The 25,146-nt window shown below is 50.0% G+C and overlaps 2 protein-coding genes across 2 annotated transcripts; one reads left to right on the top strand and one right to left on the bottom strand.

The window, feature by feature from the left end:
* Positions 1–648: 648 nt before the first annotated feature.
* LOC148825386 (uncharacterized) lies at positions 649–7,173 on the bottom strand. The gene is made up of 6 exons (XM_088926474.1): positions 7,124–7,173; positions 6,643–6,842; positions 5,109–5,263; positions 3,021–3,484; positions 1,944–2,152; positions 649–998 (listed from the first exon to the last, which is right to left on the bottom strand). Exons 1-6 carry the CDS (start codon positions 7,137–7,139, stop codon positions 774–776), a joined length of 1,269 nt encoding a protein of 422 aa, XP_088782600.1. The 5' UTR covers positions 7,140–7,173; the 3' UTR covers positions 649–773.
* An 8,758-nt stretch (positions 7,174–15,931) lies between these two features.
* On the top strand, positions 15,932–23,438 carry LOC148825385 (uncharacterized). Its single transcript, XM_088926310.1, has 7 exons — positions 15,932–15,937; positions 17,265–17,541; positions 18,782–18,821; positions 19,526–19,719; positions 19,968–20,115; positions 20,827–22,014; positions 22,330–23,438. The coding sequence occupies exons 1-6, from the start codon at positions 15,932–15,934 to the stop codon at positions 21,215–21,217; spliced, it is 1,056 nt and encodes a 351-aa protein (XP_088782436.1). The 3' UTR covers positions 21,218–22,014; positions 22,330–23,438.
* Positions 23,439–25,146: the final 1,708 nt, after the last annotated feature.

Below are 25,146 nucleotides of genomic sequence, written 5' to 3'. Positions count from 1 at the left end.
AATTAACTTCATGGTTTCTACCACTACTGTGCAGGCAGGAAAACTCTGTGAGATTCAGAAATGTAGAAAAAGACTAAGGTGACACACCTGGGCCAATTTTCCTAGACGTCAATGAACTCACCAGCATGTCTCTGGACTGTGGGAGGAAACCCACATGGACACAGGGAGAACGTACAAATTCTACACAGATAGAGCACTCCAGGAGTCAAAACCGGGGCCGCAGCGCTGTAAGGCACTGTGCTGTGCTATATAACTGAAGTACAGCCAGTGGGAAGAAAGCTGACCTAGAGTCCTCAGCTTCCTGGCTTGAAGCAGTCACCTGACCAATGGTCTGCCTCCAAATCAGTCAGGTGACAGAGGATGGCACAGGTTATCCCCCCCCCCCCCCCCCCAATGCCTTCTGGGAAATGCAGTTTCAGACACAAGCCGCCATCTTTGTCAGAGCCTCGCACCCTCTTGCGTCACATGATCGAGACAGCAGAGGACCCGCTGATGGGCAGAGGATTGAAAGAAGAGGTCCTTGAGGCCCATCTGCCTTCACCAAACAGAGGTTCAACGAAAGGTGCATCATTCCCCCCAAAAAAATAAGGGGTCTCACCGGCCTCTTTTACGGATAATCACTGCAAAAAAAAGCCACTATGCAAGAGGTGCTGACCGACTTTTTATTGAGTGTGAACAGCATCACCGGAGCCTCACGAACTGGGGGCGGAGGAAGGAGTCGACCCCTTCAGAGCGGTCGATATCCCAGCAGCCCCCCGACTCGAAGCGCCTCCCTACTTCGGCCCCTCAACCGCCTTCCCAGCAGCTTTTTCTGGCAGCTCCCGGATGGTGGGGGGGTTCAGCTTGTCCAGCTGCGCCACCACGCTGTCGTACTCCTGCTGCCACTGCTCCTTGCTCAGGGCCGAGGGGCTGACCTCCAGGAACCTGTAGGCCTCCTTGGACTGCAGGATGAACATCCCGCGGACGTGCATGCAGACGTTGCAGAAGCTCTTCCAGATCTGCGGGGGGGGGGGGAGGGGGAGGAGGAGAAGCACAGACGTGAGGTCGACCTGAGCGGCCCGGGAAACACGAGATCTCGCTGTACTAGGCATTAGGACCCATGTGGACCGCAGAGTGAGTGCCCCCTGCTGGCCCCAGTAACACCTCTTCCAGCAGCAACCAGTGGGGATGGCAGTTGCCATCTTGGGTGCGAGAGGGGGTTTGAGACCGTTCAGTGAAGGGCAGTTCAGAGCAACAAGATTTATCCCTGCCACACAGAGGCCTGGAGAATAACGTGGACCATTTGGAATCAAAACGCACCCATCAGCCCGCCAGGAATCATCTGCTCTCTCGGGGGGACGCACCTCTATCCCAGAAGGCATTGGGGCGGTCCGCGTGTCTCGCAAACCCTTGCAGCGATAATCCACCTGCAGGATTATCCCTGACCCGTGAAAGGATCTGACCGAATTCTAGCCCAGAAGGCAATGGGGGCCATCTGGATGTTTAGCACATGACTTCTCCCTGATCCACAGCTACAGCTCATGATCACCTGCGTCCCCTGTGAAACCTCCCACCTTGCTCTTCAATCTCGTAGCCTTTGGTCTCCATCGCCTTAGGCTACACTTTTGACTCTCGTTTTTCTTATTCCACCTGACAGAGTGATGACAGAACAGCCTCCCCACGACACCACCCGCGCCTATACAGGACAAGCACTGCACCCATCAGAAGCCACAGTAACCACCGCATCAGCAGCTCAGGGGCTGCCTGTAGGATTGTTGGTGCTGCAGCACAATGTCTGGACAAGTCAGAGTGTCTGGGGTGTGCAGGACAAAGATCTGGGCCAACAGGTACCAGATCAGAGAAGCTCAACCCGACAGAGAGAGACGCCAGGCAGGACAGCTCTGTCCACCCCCGCTCTGAGATTGATCTACCAGAATCACGCTGGGAAAAAAAACAACACTGACCGGCTCGGCCTTATCCAGGCTGGACAGGAAGTCCATCTCGCAGTCCTCCAGGAAGTCCAGCATGTCCTCTCCGGCGAAGGTCCTCTGCTTAAGGTTGTCTAGCGCCACGCCGGTCGTCTCCCAGAACTTCTTCATCTGCAGCAGGATCTCCTGGATCTTGGTCAGGCACTTCTGGACTTCCGCCAGCTGCTTGGGGTCGCCAATGGATCCTGGGAAGCAGAGGAGGAAAACAGGAATTGCTGGAGAGGCTGGATCAAGAGGCAAATGTCATTTTTAGATGGAAAAAAACGGCAGATTTCGAGAATGAAGCTGTTTAACTCTGGTGACACTTCAGGTCTGTTATAAGCAACCTCTTAACATGTTATCACACTGTTAATTACACATTATTACAAACATTAGTGCATTTCTCTAAGTCTCTGGTTAGCTATGGACAGGACTACTGCTGAAGCCTTTTAAGCTTACTGCAGAGAAATTTACATTTTAATTAGCCTTTGCAGCGTTATTGTTCATATTGATTTATGTTCATGTTGATTTGAGTGCAGATAGAACCCAAGAGGCTCTTCTTTACACAAAGGGTGGTGGGCATGGAGAACAGGCTGCCCAGCCGTGTTGTTGAAGCCGATAACCTGGCTCCTCTCCAGACACAGCTGGGTGAGCTCCTCCAGTCGGGACAGGAGGCTCTTCTGTACACAAAGGGTGGGGGAGTGGGGAACACACTGCCCAGCCATGTGGCTGAAGCCGACACCCAGAATTGGGTCAAGACACAGCTGGACAGGAGGAGCTTCTTTACACAAAGGGTGGGGGGAGTGGGGAACACCCTGCCCAGCCATGTTGCTGAAGCCAACACCCAGAATTGGGTCAAGACACAGCTGGCTGAGATCTGCTTCTCAGTCAGTTACTGATCTGCCAGCCAAGCCTGGAGGTTACACACAGGACGTTTTCATGCATTGAGCTGCCGGACCGGGACAGCACTGTCCTGAGCTGCCGGTGGGAATCAGGGTCACCGAGCCTGTGATCTCACCCCAACAGACAAACCTCGTCCCAGCGGCCCCACAATCCGGCAACCCGCCCGCCTACCGATGTCGATCTGGACCTTGGCGTAGTCCAGCTGCAGCCGGATCAGCTCCTTCTCCTTCTGCCACAGCTCCGACACCTTGGCGTCCCTGCGGCTGCGCAGCTCCTCCAGCTGGACCTTGAGGGACTCCACGGCCGCCTTGTCCTTGGGGTCGTTGGCGGCCTTCTGGATGGTGTTGATCATGGCGCCCAGGATGGGCACCACGGCTGCCACAATGCCAAACTTGCGGTCGCGCTCCCCGATGCTGTTGATGAGGCCCTGCAGCTCCTTGTTCTTGTCCTGGATGTCCTTCTCCAGCTGGTTCCTCTCCCCCTGCAGCTGTTTGACCGAGACGTCCAGCTTGCTGCACTGTCCCTCCAGCGCCCGGGCCTCCGCTGTCTTCTCCTTCTCCTGACGCTCCTTGTCTGCCTTGGTCTTGACCACGTCGCTGCAGGTGTCGCCCACACCTTTGCTCAGATTCTCGTACCTGGAGGAGGAGACGGGGTGGAGAGCTGTGACCCCTCTCTTGTGTGGAAGCCTGCAGCCCGCCCCCTACCCGAGACCGTACGGGACAGGAGAATCTGGGCCAGCGATCCGAGAGACGGGGGGGGGGGGAGATGTCCACCGGCTGAAAAACAAAGGCTGCTGCTGGGAGAGGTGTTAGTCAAGCCAGTAGGGGGCGCTCACCCTGCGGTCTGTGTGGGTCCTAATGCCCCAGTATAGTGACGGGGACACAGGACTGTAAAAAGGCTCCGTCCTTCGGATGAGACGTGAAACCGAGGTCCTGACTCTCGGTGGTCATTAAAAATCCCAGGGCGTTTCTCGAAAAGAGTAGGGGTGTTACCCCAGCGTCCTGGCCAAATTTCCCATTGGCCCTAACCAATCATGGCCTCCTAATAACCCCCCTCTCTGAATTGACTTCATTACTCTGCTCTCCTCCCCACTGAGTTTTGATGTGTGGGGAGAGGCCTGGAGCATCATCCAGGTGGGGCTGCACACTGGTGGTGGTAGTGGGATCCCCATGACCTGTAAAGAGCTGCACACTGGTGGTGATAGTGGGATCCCCATGACCTATAAAGCGCTTTGAGTGGAGTGTCCAGAAAAGCGCTATATAAGTGTAAGCAATTATTATTACTATTATTATTATTATTATTATTGCTGCTTGAAAGCAGCCTGGGACCCAGTGGAAGGAATCTCCCCCTGTTCGCCACCAGAGGGCAGCAGTGTGAATGATTCACCACTACAGCTGCTGAACTCCACTCGCCTCCGCGTTCTGCTCTTCTCACTGGCGTTACTGTACTTATCGTGATTCTACCGTCCAGTTGTTATTGTTATTGTGCTTGGCTGTACATGGTGGTGGGCTGTCGTGACTGTCGTTATTTACCTTTTTGTAATGTGCCGTGCACACTGTGGGGCGTCGTCTTTTTGTACTGTACGCCTCCCGAGAGAACGGGGCCAATGCGAACTCCTATGCACTGCATATGTGCATACTGCAGGGCAATCCTACTCCGCTGGGGCCCCTGAGCACGGCCCTGAACCCCAGATGCTCCAGGTGGCGCAGTATAAATGGCCGACCCTGCGCTCTGACCCCCAGCTTCTCTCTGCCCTGTCTGTGTGTCTCATGGAGAGCAAGCTGGGGTTTGCAAAAAGACCAATTCCTAATGCAAGAAATTGTAAAGGGCCAATAAAGTGATCTTATAAACTACTCTGCCTCTCATTGGCTCCCTGGTTTGTGGTCTTGAAGTTACTGGGTGACCGATGAAGAGTTTTGACTGGGTTGATGCATTCTCATGCGTTTGACGCCAACAGCAGAAGAGGATCTTGCAGTACTTTCTCCTAGTTGGTAAAATAAGGTATTCAGTGGTGTCAAAAACAACTATAACGGGCACCCTGGGCTTAAAGTCTAACTAATATGAAGCAAACAGCAGCTCCCGAGACAGTATGGGAGCGGATAATTCAACCCTAACAGGGCGTGCTTTACACAAGGGGTGGTGGGAAGGTGGAACAAGCTGCTCGGTCGGAATGCGTCCCGATATCCCAGGGTATCTGGCTGCTTGCGGTGATGGGCTCCCCCACAGCAGAGCCGGAGCTCTGGTGGGGGGGGGTCTTACTTCTCCACCGATCGGTCCACCTGGTGGCAGATGTCTTCGATCCAGCCCTTCGACTTGTCCAGGAACTTCTTGGCCAGCGCCACATTCCTCTTCTTCACCGCCATCCGGATCATCGGCAGCATGGTGCCGACGATGTTGGTCCCCGTACTGGCGCACTGCGAGCGAGATCAAGCGCCAGTGCAGTTATCTCTGTTTTCCAATGCTGACCCCCTGCTGTCTCAGAGTCTCCAGTGCTGTTATTCCAACAGGGAAGACACCCCGGTTCTAGATTTTAGGATTGGGATGTATTTTACAGGAGACTATCCATCCATTTTCCCACAGCTCTCTCCAGTACAGGGTCACAGACTGGGGGAACTAGGATATATTCCAGCAAGCAACAGCCACAAGACAGGGTTCACCCTGGACAGGACACCAGTCCATCACAGGACACACACACACACACACAAACACAAACACACACTGGACAGGACACCAGTGATCACAGGACACACAAAGACAAACACACTCACACACCCTGGACAGGTCACCAGCCCATCACAGGACACACAAAGACACACACACTCACACACCCTGGACAGGACACCAGTCCATCACAGGACACACACACTCACACACAGCCTGGTCAGGACACCAGTCCATCACAGGACACACACACACCCTGGACAGGACACCAGTCCATCACAGGACACACACACACTCACACACACCCTGGACAGGACACCAGTCCATCACAGGACACACACAAACTCACACACCCTGGACAGGACACCAGTCCATCACAGGACACACACACACCCTGGACAGGACACCAGTCCATCACAGGACACACACTCACACACACCCTGGACAGGACACCATTCCATCACAGGACACACACACACTCACACACACCCTGGACAGGACACCAGTCCATCACAGGACACACACACACTCACACACCCTGGACAGGACACCAGTCCATCACAGGACACACACACACTCACACACCCTGGACAGGACACCAGTCCATCATAGGACACACAAAGACACACACACTCACACACCCACACCAGGGAGAATGCACCTGCCAGTACGATTTTGTACTATGGGAGGAAACTGGAGCACCCAGAGGAAACCTGCATGAACACAGGGAGAACATGGAAACTCCATGTAGGAGTTTGGAGGACTCTATGGAAGCCTCCCAGGGACATTTCCTGTACAGCCTGAGCAACAAGAAAATTATATTTCAATAATGGAATCTATGAATACAGCAAGGCATTTAAAATTTAGTGCTCCCTTTCTGGTAAATTTGACAAAATTGCAACTTTTACCAAAAGTGTGATCTCCCAAGACCCAACTAAATGTATGGGATATAAGTTCAATTGTAGAACCCATTTGAAAATGATATTTTATTCAGATTTTAAATTTGAAAACCAAAGAAAAACAGAGCAGCAGCTGCACACACAACTGAGACACACACACGTGTAGCAGCAGGTACACACGTACACGTACACACACACACACACACACAACTGAGACACACACATAGACTCACCTGGAGCAGCAGGACCTCGGAGGAGGCGAACAGCTGCTGGCTCTCGGTGGCCTTGAGCCTCAGCTTCCTCTCCAGCTCGGGGTGGGTGGCCAGACACAGGTAGGACAGGTGGAAGAGCAGAGCCGTCTTCTCTGCGGCCGGGACCATATCTCTGAACATCTCCATGTCGTTCATCAATTGCTGATCCGCAGGCACTAGGTCTGAGAGAGAGACATTCAGCAAAAAATCACCCCCGCGCTCACCCATGTCAAAACCCTCCCAACCCAGAACACCTTGAGCCCCTGAGTCCGTGTGAAACTTTCTGCATGTCTGCCCTGAGCAAACACCTTCAGTAACTGAAATCAAGACAGTACACTGGGGTTCAGCTCCTGAGTTCTAAAGCCTCACCATACCTCTGTAAGACAGCAAAGGTTCAAAAACCACAGCTGAAGTCAGAGAATCACAATATCTGATTCGGGTTAATGGATCGGAACACACTTACCGCGACACTGAGACATCCTGAAGCAAGTTCGATGGGACCTTCGGGACCAAAACGTCTCTCCTGCAAAGAGAAAGAAGTTGTTTATTTATTTAAGGCAAATATCAAGAATATAAAGTAATTTCCCTGCCGTTCCTATGCCAGAACACCAGCTCGTCACCGATGGAGAGCAGCTGGGTTTGAGATGAATGACAACGCAAGCTGAGAGACCAATACACTGCTTGAGATACCCTACTGGGGAGGTATCAAGTGGAGAAAGCACACACCGGTTTCAAGTCTACACAAGTTTAAGCCGCATTTTTCTAGCGACCTCACAGCTCACTGGAATGCTGTGCAAATCTTCGTAAACCGAGCACCTGGTGTCCTCTTAACGACTAATCCTTTTCTGTGACCAGCGGACAACACACACACACCCTCCCCCTCCCCCCACATTAAGACCAGGAGAGACAGGAGGACTACAAGACTGTCCGGTTCAAATCGAAAGCACATGGCAAAGGCAGCTCCTTACTGTCCCCCAAGCCCGTCTACATGGGTGACAGGGCCTTCTCCTGTTATACCCCCAAGCTCTGGAGCTCTCTGCCCAAGGATATCAGAGAGTCACCTTCTCTAAACTCCTTGAAATCCAGACTCCAAACCTTCTTCTTTAGAAGAGCCTTTACTGAACTGCTTCTATTACTGAACTGGTTCCATTCTTCACCCCTCTGCTCCTGCTGTATTTAGTACCACCATCCACGGTCTCCTCTGTGTATTGTAATTGTGTTTTATCTGGTGTATGTTTTTTTATTTATTGTTGTTGTCATCCTGTAAAACGCTTTGAGAAGCCACCTTTAAAGGCGCTATATAAAATAAAGTTTATTATTATTATTATTATTATTATTATTATAAACGGATAAAGTAAGGCATCCCAGAGCGTATTAATAAAAAAAAGTGTTCAGACTCACGGCTGTACGAAGCTCTCTCAGCTCTTCCTGGAGGACTGCGACAGTGTGCCCTCCCTGAGTCTGTTTTTTAGTGCTCCTAACAGGTAAGAAACGCCATATAAGGCTCACAGGGCTGGAGAACCCCGCCCCTACTCAGACTGCTCCAGGGGAAACATCTGTAGGGGAGGGGGCGTCTGAAATTCGGAGGAGGGGGGGAGGTGAAATGGAGCCGCCGTGACTGTCCCAGTGGAATTTCACAACCAGGCCCCCTGACGATTGTGATCGAAGATACCGACGAGCCGTTTGGTGTTGAGGGAAGAAGCCCGGTTTCACGTTCACCGGCGCCCTCGTGATTATTATTATTGCCCGGAGGGGCGAAATACCCCGTGCGTTCGTTCATCTCTGTAGCTGCATCGAGGTTCTGAATCGCTAATAATAATAATAATTGCAAGTGGAGCTATATATCCTGAGGTATAATAATAATAATTAATAATTGCTTACACTTATATAGTGCTTTCCTGGACTCTCCACTCAGAGCTCTTCACAGGTCATGGGGATCCCCTCCAGCCCCACCAGTGTGCAGCCCCCACCTGGATGATGCTCCAGTTAGCTCAGCACACAGCAGCTCTCAGTGGGGAGGAGAGCAGAGGGATGAAGCCAGTTCAGAGAGGGGGGTTATTAGGAGGCCATGATGGGTAAAGACCAGGAAGGAATTAGGCCAGGACACTGGGGTAACACTCCTACTCTTTTCCAAAAACACCCTAGGATTTTTAATGACCACAGAGAGTCAGGACCTCAGTTTTATGTCTCATCCGAAGGACAGCGCCTATTTACAGTATAGTGTCCCAGTCACTATACTGGGGCATCAGGACCCACACGGACCGCAGGGTGAGCGCCTCCTGCTGGCCCCAACTAACACCTCTCCCAGCAGCAGCCTTAATTTTCCCAGGAGGTCTCCCCTCCAGGTTAAGAAAACAGAGCTGTGAAACCAACAGCAAGCACAGATTCCTGTAACTACCGTCCTCGTTATAGAACGACTGTAAGTATCGGGATAAACTCCTGCAAGCTATCGGTCCACCTGAGCCCACAAGATCGAAATAATGCTGCAAGGGGACAGGCGGCGGCTTTCTTCCCTGCTGAAGGGAAAAGAAACGTTGTCTTTCCTTTCTTCTCTTTGCAGCAGGGAAGAAGCCCGTTGCCTGTCCTTTTGCAGCCTACGCATGCTGACGCAGCTCCCTACTGGAACTACTTCATCGTAATGCGGACACCCAGGAACCATGGAATAGGTGCCGTTCCTGTACGGATAGCCCTCCGGCACGTGAGACAGCCGCATGCAGCGCCTGCAAATTTGGGGGTTCATGTTCATTATCTGACCGTTGACAAAGCACATCTATTTTTTTAGGGCGCGAGTTAAGTAAGCGAAAGTCCTTTTGTCCAAAACTGAGGGGGCAGGACAGTTCAGTGGAGGGGGCAATGCCCCCTGCTCGTGGCACTGGGTCTGGACTGCTCTGCCCCCACCCCCTTCGGCAGACACCTCTACCAGGAGGCATTCCTGCAGATGCTATTACAGTGTTCTGACACAAGCAGCCCACTGTGTTTCTCCCACTAATGTACACAGCTGTGTGGACAGGGGCTCACGTGAGACCCTTTTCTGTAAGGTGTCAGTGAAATCACCAGAGTCATGTGTGTTAACAGCAATGTACAGCGATTTCAGCAACCAGATACGGTACATGTCAGGGTCTGAGGGAGCTTTCGACTGTAAGATGAGAAACTGCAGCCTACAGAAAATAAGTACTTTGCTCAGGAGTGGGTGCAATAATGAAAAAAATAAAACACAAAACTCACTTATGAGAATCGGGACCAATAAATAATCCAGTTAGTTTTTTGTACAACATGAAATCATATTTCAAATTCATAGAAACATGCCAAAATGGAGGAAAATTAAATACCAAACCTGTTCTAATATTATTGAAAAAAATTAGCCAATGTTTGAATACAGGTCCTGACCAGTTGAAATTAATGACAGAAGCGACTGGGTTCACTCACTTACAGAGCACCAGGGACTTGTGCAGACCTGAGCTTCAATTGTGGCAGGAAATGATTTACAGCTGTCGAAGAAGCCTGACAGAGCATATTCCCAGTCTCTTAAACTCTCGTCTCTGTTATCAGTATGCTTTCAAAATGTCTTTACTTCAGGCCTGGGGATGAAATCAACCCAGCAGACGTCTGAAAAAGTGTAGAGAGACAGGAGCTCCTTGAAAGAGCATTTGGAACTCAGAGACTGAGACACCACACTTTACACTGAGGGCGGCGGGGATGGGGAACAAGCTGCCCAGCCATTGTGGTTGAAGCCGATACACTGGCTTCTCTCCAGACACAGCTGAGTGAGCTCCTCCAGTCAGGACAGGAGGCTCTTCTGTACACAGAGAGTGGTGGGGATGAGGAACAAGCTGCCCGGCCCTGTTGTTATAGCCAATACCCTGGCTTCTCTCCAGACATGGCTGGGTGAGCTCCTCCAGTCAGGACAGGAGGGTCTTCATTACACAGAGGGTGGCGGCGGTGGGGAACACGCTGCCCTGCCCTGTTGTTGAAGTCGATACCCTGGCTTCTCTCCAGACACGGCTGGGTGAGCTCCTCCATTCAGGACAGGAGGCTCTTCTGTACAGAGGGTGGTGGGGGTGGGGAACAAGCTGCTTAGCCCTGTTGTTGAAGCCGATGTCCAACTGTGTCCTGAGAAAAGGCTGGGTGAGGTCCTCCAATTGTTTAACACTAATTGATTATTTAACATCAATAAAGTAAACAGACTGCCTAGCAGGGACCTGGACTACAGCTGCCAAGTGACTAACTATACTGCAGAAACAGCAGAGGCGCTGTAGCTGTGAAAGAGCTTGTCCCAGTACTCAGGGTGTGACAGGGACCATTACAGAAGATCATTCGTGCATTCTGCCATAAGACTTTACAACCCAACCACGGTATGTCTGGGCAGGGGCAGCAGTGACCTGCACACCTGAAACCTGATTCCTCTGTAATCTGTAATCAACCAGTGCTCTGTTTTACTGGCGCTCTGTCTACATCTAGGTTATAGTGCAATACTTGGAAGTGGAATGGGTAATTCATTTATTATTCACTTGGGAGTGCTTGGGAGTGTGCAACATCTATACTGTGTGTTACACCTTCCTTGTGTTCTGTACATTCATTTTTTTTCTTTGTGTGCCTTTTCTGTTGTTTGTAATTCTTTATTCCATTTTATTTAGTTATGGTATTGTATTACTGTATTACTATATCTGTACTGTGCTGTGTTGTTTGTGCCTGGCTGCTGTAGCACCTGAATTTTACCGGATGAATAAAGTACCTATCTGTTTTCATCCTGGAGAGAGACGGGAAGGAGCCGGCTGCCTCAGACTCCGATGGCCGTGTCCTGGGTGAGGCTCAGCTGCTCCAGCTCTTGCAGGGCCCAGTCATACTCCCTCTGCAGCTGCTCCGCAGACAGACTGGAGGGGCGCAGGGCCAGGAAACTGTAGGTGTCTTCGCAGTGAAAGAACTTCTCCCACACACTGGAGCAGCAGGCACACAGTACCTGGAAGGGCTGCAGTGTGTGTGTGTGGAGGGGGTGTCCCACATTGACAGGCTGAAGGAACAGAGTCTCTTTAGTCTGAAGGAACTGAATCTCTTTAGTCTGAAGGGGGTGTCCCACACTGACAGGCTGGAGGAACTGAGCCTCTTCAGTCTGAAGGGGGTGTCCCACATTGACAGGCTGGAGGAACGGAGCCTCTTTAGTCCGAAGGGGGTGTCCCACACTGACAGTAAAATGTTTTGTTTCATGTTCTGTCAGTGACAGAGTACTCAGTACTCATAAGCAAGGTACCCATTTCCTGAGGGAAGAGTGTACAGTATGTTCGAATATCAGGATTTCCACAGCTGGAGTCAACATCAGAATGATATTATCTTCTACATTCATGATGTCTGGAGCTTCAGATTTCAAGCCCTACAGAAAATAAGTCCTTTTACCTTTCAGGAGTGGGCTCAATAATAAAAATAAATAAATCATAAAAACTCTTCTTTACAAGAATCTGGAACACAATACAAATCCGGTTCGTTTTTTTTTTTTTGGGGGGGGGGGCATAATTTTAAATTAATAGAAACATGGCAAAATACCAAACTGGAGGACAGTTAAAAAAAGGCAAAAACCTGTTCTCATATTGTGTGAAAGAGAGCCAGTGTTCAAACGCAGGCGAGCTGCTGAGGTTGATGACGGAGACGGCTGGGCTCACACACTCACAGAGCGCCAGAGACATGAGCAGGAACATACCAGAGGGGTGTACCCACCTCAGCAGCCACAGTAAAATGATCTGTAGTGACCTGAAGCTATTGAAGGGGCATGACAGAACACGCCTCTGGCCTCTGACACTCTAGCAGTGGACTCTGTTAGCAGGATGTTCTTAGCATGCCTTCCCTGGAGGCCCCGGGGACGACGTCAACCCAGTGGATGTCTGAAAAAGAACAGAGAAACAGGAGCTCCGGGAAAGGGCATATGGAACTGAGAAACAGAGACACCGCTTTACGCTGAGGGTAGGTGGGGGTGGGGAACAAGCTGCCCAGCTATGCTGTTGGGAGCTGGTAACCCCAGCTTCTCTCCAGACACAGCTGGGTGAGACCCTCCAATCAGGACAGGAGGCTCTTCTTTACACAGAGGGTGGTGGGGGTGGGGAACAAGCTGCTCAGCCCTGTTGTTGAAGCCGATACCCTGGCTCCTCTCCAGACACAGCTGGATGAACTCCTCCAGTCAGGATATGAGGCTCTTCTTTTCACAGAGGGTGGCAGGGGTGGGGAACAAGCTGCCCAGCTAAGCTGTTGGAGCCGATACCCTGGCTTCCCTCAGGACACAGCTGGATGAGCTCCTCAGATCAAATAACTTCTAAATACTGTAAAGGCCGGATCTTCTCACCTTTATTGGGATCATATTGTTGTGTTTAACAAAGTGCAGATATGAAAATACGCACCATAAACGATCTTCAAAGTCCTAGCCACTGTTATACTTGACGATATTCCAGCAGATCAGCTGGCATTGTAGAAACCAAGAGATTCGAGCCTGAAGTGACTATTCGTCCAGCCAAGCTTTATTGTCTGCATACAAGAACCACAATAAGGACCATAGTAGTCCTAGTAGCTCAGAAGGGACATGACTCTACACAGCTTATTTATACACGTTTCTCTCCACCCTCCCCCTCCTGTCTTTGAGATAGCTTTCTCAAGAAATTCCAGGACTCAGAAAGCACTTAAAACATTCCTTTCTTATCAGGGAGTTTAGTGTAAACATTCCCCATTTGGGAATTTAGGACAGGAAGAGAGAAGCATCTGTGCTCAAGCCAGCGTGAAGGTTAGAGTTTAGCATGTGAATGCAGCAGGAGTTCACAGTTCCTGCCACTATCTGGGTACAGGGTAACACACAGATTCTGCTAGCAGACTCCATCAGCATGTATGGTGTTGAAGCTTGGAAAAGAATGAAAGCCTGATTGAATTTTTAATTATAGGCTCGTTTCAATTGAGGTCTGCGGATCATTGTTTCCTGCTCCATTAAATTCCACTTTATCTCAACAAAATGTCATCCAAATAGCCTCAGGCCATCGGGGACCTTCTTAAAATCACGTTTGTGCACGTTACCAGTCAGCATTTGCGATTGCAGAAGTCACTCTAAAAAATAAGGCTTCAGTCTGTCTGGCTGGTGTCCAGTTTCAGTTTTTCCCCAGTATCATACTGCTCATGGTGAAGCACAACCCGGGGTGGGGTACAAGCTCAAACTGCACGAAAGTTGGTTGAAAACTGGACAGCAGGCGCTTCTTTACACAAAGAGTGGTGGGGGGTGTGGCCAGCAGCCATCTCACCTTGCAGCTCCCAGCTGGCGTGAGCCTAGCCAGTACCTGGAGGGGAGACTCCTTGGAAAGCTGAGGCTGCTGCTGGGAGAGGTGTGAGGGGGGACAGTAGGGGGCGTTCACCCTGCAGTCTGTGTGGGTCCTGATGCCCCAGTAAAGTGACGGGGACACTGGACTGTCCTTCTGATGAGATGTAAAACCGAGGTCCTGACTCTCTGTGGTCATTAACAATCCCAGGGTGTTTCTGGAAAAGAGTAGGGGTGTTACCCCAGTGTCCTGGCCCAATTCCCCTCCTGGTGTTTACCCATCATGCTGCAAAGGGCCTACTCACACCTGGACAGGGCTGGCTACACTGTAAGGATCATGTTTTTCGACTTCTCCAGTGCCTTCAATACCATACAGCCCTTACTTCTAAGGAGGAAGCTGGAGGAGATGCAAGTCGATGCCTCCATGACCTCGTGGATCACTGACTACCTGACAGGCAGACCACAGTCTGTGAGACTTCAGAACTGTGTGTCTGAACAGGTAGTGAGTAACACAGGGGCACCTCAGGGGACAGTTCTTTCTCCATTCCTCTTCACCCTCTATACTTCGGACTTTAAGTACAACTCAAAGTCATGCCACCTGCATAAGTTCTCAGATGACTCTGCAATTGTGGGATGTATCAAGGGTGGGCGGGAGGAGGAGTACAGAGGACTGGTCAGCAGCTTTGTGGAGTGGTGTGAGGTGAACCACTTGGAACTGAATGTAACAAAGACAAAAGAACTGGTGGTAGATTTCAGGAGAAAAAAGGTCAAACCTACTCCTGTCTACATCCATGGGAGTGGCGTGGAGATGGTGGACTCGTACAAGTACCTGGGAGTGCACATCAACGATAGACTGGAATGGTCTAAGAACATCGAGGCCATCTATAAGAAGGGACAGAGCCGACTTTACTTCTTGAGGAGGCTCAGGTCCTTCAATGTATGTAGTAAGATGCTACATATCTTCTATCAGTCGGTGGTAGCGAGCGCCGTTTTCTACGCAGTGGTATGCTGGGGCCCTGGGATTAGAGCAGTGGATTCTAAAAGGCTGAACAAGCTCATCAGGAGAGCAAGCTCTGTCATTGGGTCTGGCCTGGACCCAGTGGAGGTAGTGGCTGAGAGGAGAATGGTGTCCAAACTAGAGGCCATCATGGACAACGTCTCCCATCCCCTCTATAACAGGCTTGTAGAAATGAAGAGCACGTTCAGCAGTAGACTGATTCATCCACGGTGCGACAGGGAGCGCTACAGGAGGTCATTCTTGCCTTCTGCCATAAGAATGTACAACGCATCCACCTTGTGTCTGGGCAGAGGCAACATTGACAGGGACCTGTTTCTGGACTGAACACATCTACACATCTACTGCTACATCTGTTCTCTTTCTTTTTCCCGTTTACAACCGTTTTTTGTGCAATATATGCCAGGGACCCGTGCAATACATTTATATCTATATCTATATCTATATTTACATCTATATTTATATTCATATGTATGATACGATTTTTCTGCATACTGTTCTGTTCTAGTTTGTTCTTTGTGTGTCTGGACTGTGAGTAACTCTTTTAGTGCACCCCTCACTGTACTGATTGTATTGTATGTATTGTACTACTGTATTATTATTATTGTATCATTCGTTACACTGTGGCTGTGTTGTCTGTGTAAAGCTGCTGTTGCACTGCAATTTCCCTCACGGGATCAATAAAGTATCTATCTATCCCTCTGCTCTCCTCCCCACTGAGAGCTGCTGTGTACTGAGTGGACTGGAGCATCATCCAGGTGGGGCTACAGGGGATCCCCGTGACCTGGGAAGAGCTGGAGAGTGGAGAGTCCAGGAAAGCGCTATAGAAGTGTAAGGAGTTATTAATTATTATTAACAGGCTGCCCAACCTGTTGTTAAAGCCTCTCTCAGGACACAGCTGGATGAGCTCCTCGGAACAATTAATTCTTCACCAGCAAACGGGGCGGAAGGGTCCCACGGGCTGAACGGGCCCCTCGTGGATGCAGGTGTGTTCACATGCAAGTGAAAGGCGGGACGCGACAGAGACTGGGGACGCGCCCCGAGAGACACCCCAGTGGGCATTGATTCGTCGAATATACGTATATTCACGGCGAAAATACGGCTATACGTATATATACGTCGCCTCGACGTATAATCAACGTCGAATTGCAACCGTAAAATCGACGACATTAATAAACTCATATATAACGTCGAAAACACATCTAACACAGTGCCTGAGGCTTTTTACTGTACAGTATGTATCGTGTGTGCCGCAACTAGGAGTATACGGCACTCTGCACAGTGTACGAAGTAAATTATTTTGCAGTAATTAATTTACACGTGTATAATAAATATAGTAAATATAATAAATTAATTACTGCAAAATAATTTACTTCGTACACTGTGCAGAGTGCCGTATACTCCTAGTTGCTGAAGTCCCACCCTACATCAACAGAAAAAGAAATAAAGGAGCACGCAATGTGTTACTTGAAGAATGCATATGCAAGGCAGGGGGCCAGGAGATCTGGACACTGAAAATAATAGGTTTTTGGTTCTAACTGTTAGGACAATTAGACAGGGTTTGCAAATAGTGGACAAAAATCGTCTTAACTTCCATTGTAATATTTTTTTTCTTGGAAATATAGAAGTTGTACATTTTAAAATGTATATTTGAATCAAAATGTGGTTTTGAGTTAGTGTGTTAATGTAATTAGTTTGTGTTTGTCATTACTATACTGTATATTGCCATGTTACCAGAATTTGTAGCTGAAGTTTAAGACTAGTTGTGTTTTTTATGATTATTGCCCATATGTTGATTGTTGATTGATTGTATACAATGTATAATTTGAAATACATATGTTTCAGGTGTGAATGTGTATTTTCAGAATAAATTTCTAAACCTAATCATTGGCTTGGTTTGTTTCTACACCTATAAAACCTATCTTTGATGTATAATAGACCTCTAACCATATACGTATAATAGACCTCTAAAGTTATCCGTATAATTGACCTCTAACCATATACGTATAATAGACGTCTAAAGTTATCCGTATAATAGACCTCTAACCATATACGTATAATAGTCCTCTAAAGTTATCCGTATAATAGACCTCTAAAGTTATCCGGAACTCCAACCATATATGTATAATAGTCCTCTAAATTTATCCGTATAATAGAACTCCAACCATTTATGTATAATGAACGTCTAAACATAGACGTATAACTTTAGACGTATATTAGAATTTCATTCTAGACGAATTGCAGACCACATTTAGACGTCTAAGGTATGCGTTTAATAGACGTATATTATACGTCTTTTGCCCACTGGGACAGCTGGGTTGGACAACGGACGGTTGGGGAAAGCCGACGCCTGTTCTTATCTTGACTTGCCTGGAAAACTCCCACCTCTTCAGAAATCACCCGTTTCAGCAGGAAAGGCTGCGTGTCGCGCGGGGTGAGGGGTTCGAGGGGCGGGGCCGCGCGCACACAGGTGTGTATCGCCAACCTGCCCCCCTCTTCCTCCTCTTGCACGCTTTTATTCCTTTCCGCCGCGAAGATCAGACCATCTTCAGCAATGCAGCCGGCTCCGCGCGTTTCCAGCAGCTCCTCGGTGCGTATTTGAGCTCGGTCCTCTTCTGCGTGGCTGCTGCCCCGCGCGATCAGCTTGCCCATCTCTCCGCGCTTGATCGGGCCGGCCTGCGGGTTTGCGGGTTTTGCTCTGCATTGTGTGTCGGGGTGGGTACGCCGATATTAATCCACGATCCAGGGTCACACGGACGCGCCGATCCTACGCGAGCACGGAGTGTGTGTCCTGTGATGGACTAGTGTCCTGTCCAGAGTGTGTGTGTGTGTCCTGTGATGGACTGGTGTCCTGTCCAGTGTGTGTGTGTGTGTGTGTTAAGCAGGCTTAAAAGTTAACTACACGCCGAAACGTGGAGAGAAAAAAAAAACCCAGCGTGTCCGTTTCTGCTTTTCTGAGTGGAATGAACCCGCGCTGCACTCTTTCACGGTGCAGGGCTGTGGGTGTGTCGGGGTTCCTGTTCCAATCAGAAAGGTTCAGATCTGCGTCTGTGGGGGGTTTTAATGACCGATGGGTAACGCAATGAGGATTAAAAAGGGACACGCGCGTGGCTTTCTTTCGGGTTCCCCTGTCTCGTGTGAAGAGCACTAGAACTGTCATTCGGTAAGAATTTGCAACTTCACTCCGATCCCCAGCAAACGCGGTAGAGGCAGCAGCTATAAAATAAGATGAGATTACTTTAATTAGCCCTATACAATTTCTTGCATGAGGAATGTGTCTTTTCACAGACCCCAGCTTGCTCTCCATGAGACACACAGACAGGGAGAGAGAAGCTGGGGGTCAGAGCGCAGAACCGGCAGACCCTTCCAGCCCCAGGCGCAGATCCTGAGCTACAGAGCCACCGCTCCGCGCTCCGCCCTCCGCTCCTTTGTATATAAGGAATTAATTCATTAGATACAGCGAGGCACCGGCAGAAACACACCAGCGACCCTATATTCACGAACGAAGACGCAAACACGCACGTCGGAGCCGCCCCTATAATGAAGGACCCTGGAAAAGTTTAATCTTACCCAAAAGGGGGGTGCAGCTCATATTATTCAACCCCCTTCCACCTATATAGCGCCTTTCCGGACTCTCCAGCTCTCTCCAGGTCATGGGGATCCCCTCCACCCCCACTAGTGGGGAGCCTCGCCTGGGTGACGTTTAGGGTGACAGAGTTGCAAGGAAAGGAAGAGCAAATACTTACCACACATTTTTTAAAAAGACGGGGGAGGGAGAAACCAAGCTATTAAAAAAAAAACATTTTGATCTCCGTCTCTCTCTTTTCCAGAAGTAAAGAAGATCAGCAACAAAAATGGCGGAGAACAAAGGTAGGTGTGTTGGTACCTCCGAGGTCGAAAAAAGGATCACCGACTGCATGCCATGTGCGTGACAAGTCGGCTTAAAGATCAGACGCTGTTAAACGAAAGAACTTCTCATCCCGTTATATTATAAAGACGGAAGTCTGAGAAAATCAAAGATGACGTTCTTGAGCAGCGTCAAGTGAGATCTAATTTACAAAATCGAAAATGAATGCCCCCCAAAACAGCCGCGGGTGGTTATATTGTCCTCGGGAATCTCTTCCTTATGTCAAAATGGCTTAACTGTGGGAACGCATAGACCTGATGGAAGTTTGATAGGACTTGGGGCGCCCTCTGGCGGAAAAGGGCTTAATTATCAGCCGCTCGGCTCTCTTCAACAATGAGGCGTCCTCAAACAACAAGTAAAAAAAGTTACTCGTTACTACTAAAAGACCCGCTTATTAGATCTCGGTTACCACCATTTCCTCATCGATGTTCTAGAAAATTAATTTTTATTTTTGGATTTAAGTGAAAACAGCGCTGTGGTTCCCCCTTCTGGAACGGCGCAAACTCCCGGTTCTTTCCTCCCTGCTGCTGGGACGAGCTTTTCCTGCAGCGGCCGAAGCAGCTGCATTTGAAGGGTCTCCTCCCCTCCCATCTTATGGCCCGCGGCAGATTTCTTAACACAGCCTCCTGTCCGGTTTCTCTCTCTCTCTGCCTGCGTGCGCCCGCAGTCCAGGCCAGCTTCCACGCGGTGCAGTCGGTGATCCAGCTCCAGGAGCTGGTCTCCGTGGTGCAGAAGGCGGCCGTGCTGTTCAAGGTGTCCTACTTCAGCCTCTGCCTGTACCCGGATCTGGAGACCAAAGTCCACCAGCGGGGCACGGAGTCGCGCAAGCTGTGCATCTCCACGGCGGCTACGTTTTTACAGGTAGGCGACGCGCCCTTTAAATATCATTATTGCTGGCCCAGCAGCACTAATAGTGATGCTCGTGTAGTGGACCACTGCCTGGAAGTGTATTTAAAACTGATGGGGGGGGAGGCAGCACGTCTGTACTGACACAGCTGGGTGAGCTCCTCCAGTCAGGACAGGAGGATCTTCTGTACACAGAGGGTGGTGGGGGTGGGGAACAAGTATCTTTACTTTTCTCTCTCATTTCTGGTTCTTCCCCCCCGAAGTGCGCCAACGTGGGGACCGACGTCATGAAACGGGTGTTCCCAGCGATTCGGCAGGCGGTGAGGGACCAGCAAACGCAGCGGCCCGGGTCAGCCTGGAGCTGTCCAAGACCCTGATCCAGAAGGATATAATGCATAATGTCGTGGAAAAGTACACATCTTTATTTCCTCTGGGGAATTCCAGCTCGCGGCTGCTGGGTCTGTTGATGCTCTCTTGGGGAAGAGGGTTAAGTATCATTCTCATCATTTTAATCAGAGTTCAGTCAGCCTCAAGGTGGAAGGGTACAACTGAACAGCTGTGCAAATGGATAAAGGCTACTGAACGATACGTCAAGTCTCACGTTCGTTTCCCCCCCCCAAGGCACTCGTTTTTCTCTGTCGTGAGAACATAAGAAGGGCCAAGTCTTCTTTTTCATTTCTAACTGGTCTAGCCTGTTTTAATGGTTATTGGATCCGAGGCTGCAATGGTGTGAAAGTAGCCAGTTTTCAACCACAGAGCTGGGCACCTTGTTTCACACCCCCACCACCCTTTGTGCAAAGAGGTGTTTTCTGTTCTCCGCTTTCAAACACTTTCAGATAGTTTTACACTCCCTTCAGACTTAAAAGTTCCTCCAGCCTGTCAGTGCGGGATTCGCCCTTCAGACTGAAGAGACTCAGTTCCTCCATCCTGTCAGTGTGGGACACTCCCTTCAGACTGAAGAGACTCAGTTCCTCCATCCTGTCAGTGTGGGACACTCCCTTCAAACTAAAGAGACTCAGTTCCACCGGCCTGTCAGTGTGGGACCCTCTCTTTAGTCTAGTCTCTGTCACCGGCTGGATGAACCCCTGACTATCTCTCTCTCTCTCACTCTCCTGGCCGCAGGTACGAGAGCCTGAATGGCAGCGTGGCCAGCACCTGCAGCGACGTGAAGGCGGTCCGGGAGAGCGAGCAGCAGGAGAGGGAGAAGAAGACGCAGGAGGCGGAGGCTCTGCGGGCACAGGCCCACGCCCTGAAGGACCGGCTGGCACGGCTGAGCGAGGAGAAGGCCCGGGTGGGCCAGCAGATCCAGGACAAGCTGGCGGAGAAGAGGCGGCGCCAGGGCGGCTGCTGGGCCTACAGCGACAAGAGCAACAACGCCCGCCTGAGCACCCTGGAGGGCGAGCTGCGCCACCTCTTCGGGGAGGACAACCGCCTCGCCCGGGAGATCTGGGACAACGCGGCCGAGCTCAACCGCGTGCAGGCCGTCCAGCGTGTGTGTGTGTGTGTCCTGTGATGGACTGGAGTCCTGTCCAGCATGTATGTGTGTGTGTGTGTGTCCTGTGATGGACTGGCGTCCTGTCCAGGGTGTGTAAGTGTGTGCGTGTCCTGTGATGGACTGGCGTCCTGTCCAGGGTGTGTAAGTGTGTGTGTGTGTCCTGTGATGGACTGGCGGCCTGTCCAGGGGGTGTGAGAGTGTGTGTGTGTCCTGTGATGGACTGGCGGCCTGTCCAGGGGGTGTGAGAGTGTGTGTGTGTCCTGTGATGGACTGGCATCCTGTCCAGGGTGTGTGAGTTTGTGTGTGTCCTGTGATGGACTGGCGGCCTGTCCAGGGGGTGTGAGTGTGTGTGTCCTGTGATGGACTGGTGTCCTGTCCGGGGTGAGTGTGTGTGTGTGTGTCCTGTGATGGACTGGCATCCTGTCCAGGGTGTGTAAGTGTGTGTGTGTCCTGTGATGGACTGGCATCCTGTCCTGTGTGTGTGTGTGTGTGTGTGTGTGTGTGTGTGTGTGTGTCCTGTGATGGACTGCTGTCCTGTCCAGGGTGAATCCTGCCTTGTGCCTGTTGCTTGCTGCCCACCCCTCTCCCTCTCTCCCTCTCCCTCAGGGAAGCTCGGGAAGCCCAAGCAGCTGCAGGAAGTGCAACGCTGCCTGTCCCGCGTCCAGCAGATCCTGCTGAGGCTGCACAACTTCTGCGACACTGCCCGGGTGGCCATCGCCAGCCTGGGGCAGAAGACAGAGGCGGGAGAGAGCTTCCTGGATTACATCCAGGACTTCAAGGAGGAGTACCTGAAGAGCCTGGATGAGGCGGAGCAGGTGGGTGGAGGGGCAGAGGGGCAGATCGGTGGTGTGATTTTCTCTCCCGAATTTCAGTGGGAGCCTCCGTCAGTCAGATGGGTAGCTGTCTACAGTAGCTGGAAATAAGGAAACTACGATATTTTAGGACAGTCATTCATTTTAGAGTTAATAACTGCCATTTTTCTCCACACATCTACACACTGTGCACAAATGCACACCACACACATTCTGACTACAATCGCACCGTACACACCAACACAATGTATACACACAACTGATCTGACACAATCGCACTCTACACCCTACTATACTGTATACACACTACACACACAGACACATTCGTACTACATACATCAACACAACGTATACACACTGTACACACAATCACACCCTACACCCCACTGTACTGTATACACACTACACATGTACACACATTCGTACTATATCCATCAACGCAACGCGTACACAAAATCACACTCTACACCCAACTATACTGTATATACACTACACACGCACACATTCATACTGTACACATCATCGCAACACATACACACACTGTACACACAACTGATCTGTATTCACAATACACACAACGACACACTACACATGCATGCACATTCGTACTACATACATCAACACATACACACTTTACACACCACTGATCTGTATACACAATACACACAACCACACTCTACACCCAACTATACTGTATACACACTACACATTTGTACTGTTTACATCAATGCAACGCATGCACACGCACACGCACACGCACACGCACACGCACACGCACACACTGCAGTCCTTCCAGGTGCTGTGTGCCTGCTGCTCCAGTGGGGGGGAGAAGTTCTCTCACTGCGAAGACGCCTACAGCTTCCTGGCCCTACGCCCCTCCAGTCTGTCTGCGGAGCAGCTGCAGAGGGAGTACGACCGGGCCCTGCAAGAGCTGAAGCAGCCGAGCCTCTCCCAGGACATGGCCATCGACGTCTGAGGCAGGAGCACGAGGACCGGGAAGAGCTCTCTCACGGCCTCTGCGCTTCCTGCATTATAATGGGGTCCCTGCTAGGCCATCTGTCTAGTTTCTTGATGATGTCATGTGGTGATTTATGATGTCATGGAGGATGGGAATTGCTTTTCCCTGCTCCTGGGGTTCTGGTGAGGGGTTATCATGCAGACTAGGATCAAGGCTAGGGTGTTGCTGGTCTACAGCAGGGGGGTTTGGTCATGTCCGTGTTTCTAGTGTGACTGCAGAAAATTTCAAATGCACCTTTTTGACTATGTTCATTAATGGTATTTGGACAGCTTAAGTGAGGGGGGTGACTGTCACGTAGCTCCACAATGTCATACTTGGGATCCCCCACACGCAGTGTAATTCATGTGCCTGATCCCCATCTGTATGGTGTGAAATAATGGAACTGCACAATAAAATGGTCTCGATGGGAGCAGTCTGATTCCTTTGCCGTCTGTGATACAAGCTGCCCAGCCCTGTAGTTTAAGCCGATACCCTGGCTTCTCTCCAGACACAGCTGGGTGAGCTCCTCCACTCAGGACAGGAAGCTCTTCTGTACACAGAGGGTGGTGGGGGTGGGGAACAAGCTGCCCGGCCGTGTTGTTGAAGCTTATTCCTTCGCTTCTCTCCAGACACAGCTGGGTGAGCTTCTCCAGGACAGGAGGGTCTTCTGTACACAGAGTGGGGCAGGGGTGTGGAACAAGCCGCCCATCCCTGTGGTGGAAGCCGAGACCCTGGCTTCTCTCCAGACACACCTGGGTGAGCTCCTCCAGTCAGGACAGGAGGCTCCTCTGTACATAAAGGGTGGTGGGGGTGGGGTACAAACGTACCCTTCCATTTGACTAAACAACCTTTTCTCCATATCCCTGCTTTACCCTGAGAGCCAAGAGGGTGGAGTCCCATCCAAATAACAAAAGACACATCTATTCAACTGACACTCAGAGGTGACCGAACACATTTCAGGTTTACACCCCAGTTAAACGTGCCTTTCCTTCATTTCAGATCGCTCTGTTCCCCATGATCTCTGAAAACCCACTCTCACACACCACGCCCTCACATCGCACATGGCTCTACATTCACCAGCTGTAATACAGCTACGAACAAAGACAGACATTGAAGTTCGCCATTACTAAATGACATTCGTATTAGTTCATGCATGTATTAATGTTCACTGGAAAGCAGTTTCAGTCAAATATTAAAATGTTCCCAGCGACAGCTGCATAACAGACTCATGACAGTAGTGACCGTATTATGTCCACCCTATCTGGGGATGTTCTAATGTGACTCCAGCTGCTTAAACCACATGAAGAGGTGATGTCAGTTCGTCCCCCTACTTCAGTAACCACTAGAGGGCAGCAGCTCTTGCTCTGAGTTCGCTGAAAGAGAGACTTACAGAAGACACAGGCACAAGAACGGAGCCTGGAGAGATGTTCAAATAAACGCCGCCCCCCAGGGAGACCCGACTGTGTAAGAGCCTGGGACCTGTGAAAAGAGTCTTTTATATTTCTATTTAAGTGATTTTTTTAATATTTATTTTGTATTGCTGTACGCATCTTAATTTTTCGTCTATTCTGGTGTCTGGTTTTCTGTTTTTTTTGGCTTGTCTTGGACTGCTGTAACACATCAATTTCCCTTCAGGATCAATAAAGTCCTATATATCTTCTGCTCTGTTTTGTACCTTACAGAATGATGAGTTAAAAGCTAAGTCAGCCATTTACAGAGCAACACCCACACTAACACAGATGATTTTTTTTAATTCCCACAACAGATAACAGTATATTCAAACAAAGCAACAGCAATATAATAAACCTGACAGGAGCTACTTTAACACCTCACGCTCTTTCACACTTCAATTCTCTCAACAGATGGGCAAAAAAAAATTCCAGCAAAGAGATAAGACTTTTATTGTCCCCTGAGGGAATTTTGTATGGACACCCAGCACTCCTGTACATTTAAATAGCATGCACAAAAAGAGAGAAGAAAATAAAATCATTGCACATTACACTATTACAAAAAATAAGAAAAACACTGCACATCATTCTATTGCACATGTACAGTAGAACACATAACATGGAACGTTTATAACACATCGCAAAAACATATTGCACTCAGGTGGGTTGTAAGAGTCAAAATTGTTTATC

This window comes from Atractosteus spatula, chromosome 10 (assembly GCF_055471065.1).
Source record: "Atractosteus spatula isolate fAtrSpa1 chromosome 10, fAtrSpa1.hap1, whole genome shotgun sequence".
Classification (NCBI taxonomy): Eukaryota; Metazoa; Chordata; class Actinopteri; order Semionotiformes; family Lepisosteidae; genus Atractosteus; species Atractosteus spatula.
This window is presented reverse-complemented; position numbering and strand designations above follow the sequence as displayed.

Coding starts and splice junctions, on each gene's coding strand:
- LOC148825386 (XM_088926474.1), bottom strand. Junction 5,264..6,642: donor CCGAGGTCCTGCTGCTCCAG/GTGAGTCTATGT, acceptor TCTCGCTCGCAG/TGCGCCAGTACGGGGACCAA. Junction 3,485..5,108: donor GTGGACCGATCGGTGGAGAA/GTAAGACCCCCC, acceptor CTCCTCCTCCAG/GTACGAGAATCTGAGCAAAG.
- LOC148825385 (XM_088926310.1), top strand. Junction 18,822..19,525: donor AAAAATGGCGGAGAACAAAG/GTAGGTGTGTTG, acceptor GTGCGCCCGCAG/TCCAGGCCAGCTTCCACGCG. Junction 20,116..20,826: donor ATGCATAATGTCGTGGAAAA/GTACACATCTTT, acceptor TCCTGGCCGCAG/GTACGAGAGCCTGAATGGCA.